Source organism: Eimeria mitis, genomic scaffold (assembly GCF_000499745.2).
Source record: "Eimeria mitis Houghton genomic scaffold, Emh_scaff1115, whole genome shotgun sequence".
NCBI lineage: Eukaryota > Apicomplexa > Conoidasida > Eucoccidiorida > Eimeriidae > Eimeria > Eimeria mitis.
In genome coordinates, this window is record NW_013567680.1 from 7,884 (window position 1) to 9,631 (window position 1,748).

The 1,748-nt window shown below is 60.9% G+C and overlaps 1 protein-coding gene across 1 annotated transcript in view; it reads right to left on the minus strand.

Annotated features, from left to right (window-relative positions):
• Window positions 1-244: 244 nt before the first annotated feature.
• The window catches only part of EMH_0029900 (uncharacterized protein), a gene marked incomplete at both ends in the record, with an annotated part of 1,930 nt that continues 426 nt past the window's right edge, over window positions 245-1,748 (minus strand). The window contains one exon of the mRNA XM_013494355.1: window positions 245-1,681. Within this exon, the coding sequence (XP_013349809.1) occupies window positions 245-1,681 (1,437 nt within the window). The remainder of the gene's footprint in view (window positions 1,682-1,748) is intronic.

Genomic DNA, 1,748 nt, shown 5'->3' on the forward strand with positions numbered 1-1,748 from the left:
AGGTGTGGGGAGCAGCAGCAAAAGGAGACACCTAGAAAGGAGACAGAGACAAACTGTCTCCTTTTTTTTTTCTGTCTCCATGCAGCTCTGTTGCTGCCTCTATACAGGGAAAGGGTGGGGTTGTTGTACAGTACAGCCCCAAAGCAGAGCAACAAAACAGCAAACAAATAGCTGCTGCAGCAGACAACAACCAGCAGCAGCAGCAGCAACAGCAGCAGCAGCAGCAGCAGCAGCAGCAGCAGTATCACCAGGCCTCTGGTTCCGCCAGCATCAGCTCCCAGAAGGCCTCTTCTTCCTCAAGGAGGTAATCATCATCTGTCTCCTCTTCTTCTTCTTCTTGCTGCTGCTGCTGCTGCTGCTGCTGCTGCTGCTGCTGTTGTTGTTGTTGTTTGCCCTTTGCTGCATGCGCATGCAGCTCATGGGGGGCCCACAGAAAGTGCATGCGTTCTTCTCTGTCTTCTGGGGCCCAGTCTTCAGCAGGCAGAGGGGCCTGGGGGCCCCCCATCTCCTCTTCTATAAGCAGCAGCAGCCGCAGCTCGTCCAGGGTCATCCCCAGCATCTCGAGCCTCACCAGCTCTTCTTGCTTCACAAGCCCCCGCATCCACTGCTCCCCGGGGCCCCGCGCATGCAGCCCCAAACCCCCTTCTACCAGCGACACCTCTTGCACCCCCAAACCCGACAGCTGAACCTCAGCAGGGGTCACCAGGGGGGCCCCCGGGGCCCCCAACACGTCACCTGAGAGGGGGCCCCCCAGCAGCTCCCCCAAAACCTCATAGATGGAGGCCCCCAGGGGCCCCTCAGGCCCCTGGGGGCCCCCCGGGGGGGGGCCCCCAGGGGCCCCCTGGGGGCCCCTGGGTCCCATAGAACCCACTGCGGGGGCCTGGGGCCCCTCCGGGGCCCCCCACTCTGCCTCTGCCTGTATGAGGCGCTGCTCGTGCAGGGGTACGGTGTCGAAGTTGAACTGCAGCGTGGGTGAGTAGGGGGCCCCCGCATGCGTGGTGTTTGCATGCAGCCCCAAAAGAGACATTTGTATTTGTTGCTCGTGTGCATGCATTCTGAAGCCTAGCTCCAGTGCCTCAATGAGTGCTGCTCGTGTCTGTGTGGGGTCTGTGTATACAGACAAAGAAGAAGAGACAGAGCCTGGGGGGGCCCCCAGTACCCATGTAAGCTCGGGGGCCCCCCCTATACCTACTGCTGCGCCCTGTCTCCTCTCCGTTACAAACCAACTATCCTGCATGTGTCTCTCTATCTCTGTCTCTGTCTCCTCTGTCTCCTCTGTCTCTGTCTCTGTCTCCTCTGTCTCTGTCTCTGTCTCCTCTGTCTCCTCTGTCTCTGTCTCCTCTGTCTCTGTCTCTGTCTCCTCTGTCTCCTCTGTCTCTGTCTCTGTCTCTGTGTCTGTCTCTGTGTCGGCCCCCAAGCCCCAAAGGGCTGCATGCAGCAGACCCAGGGGCCCCCCTTCCCCTTCTTCTGCGGTGGTTTCGAGGCCCCCCAACACTCGACGATAGGGGGGCCCCCCAGCAGTCTCCTGTGGTGAGCTTTGCTGCTGCATGCGTTGTCTCACCTCTGCTGCTGCTGCTGCTGCAGCAGCAGCAGCAGCAGCAGCAGGGGCTGGAGGGGGGACGGGGGGACGTGCTGTCTCCTCGTCAGCAAGTGTCTCCTTTTGCACCTTCTCTTCTTTTGTCTGCTGCTGCAGTACCCCTTTTTCTACCTGAGTTGTGTGGGGGCCCCCCGGGGGGCCCCCCGGGGGG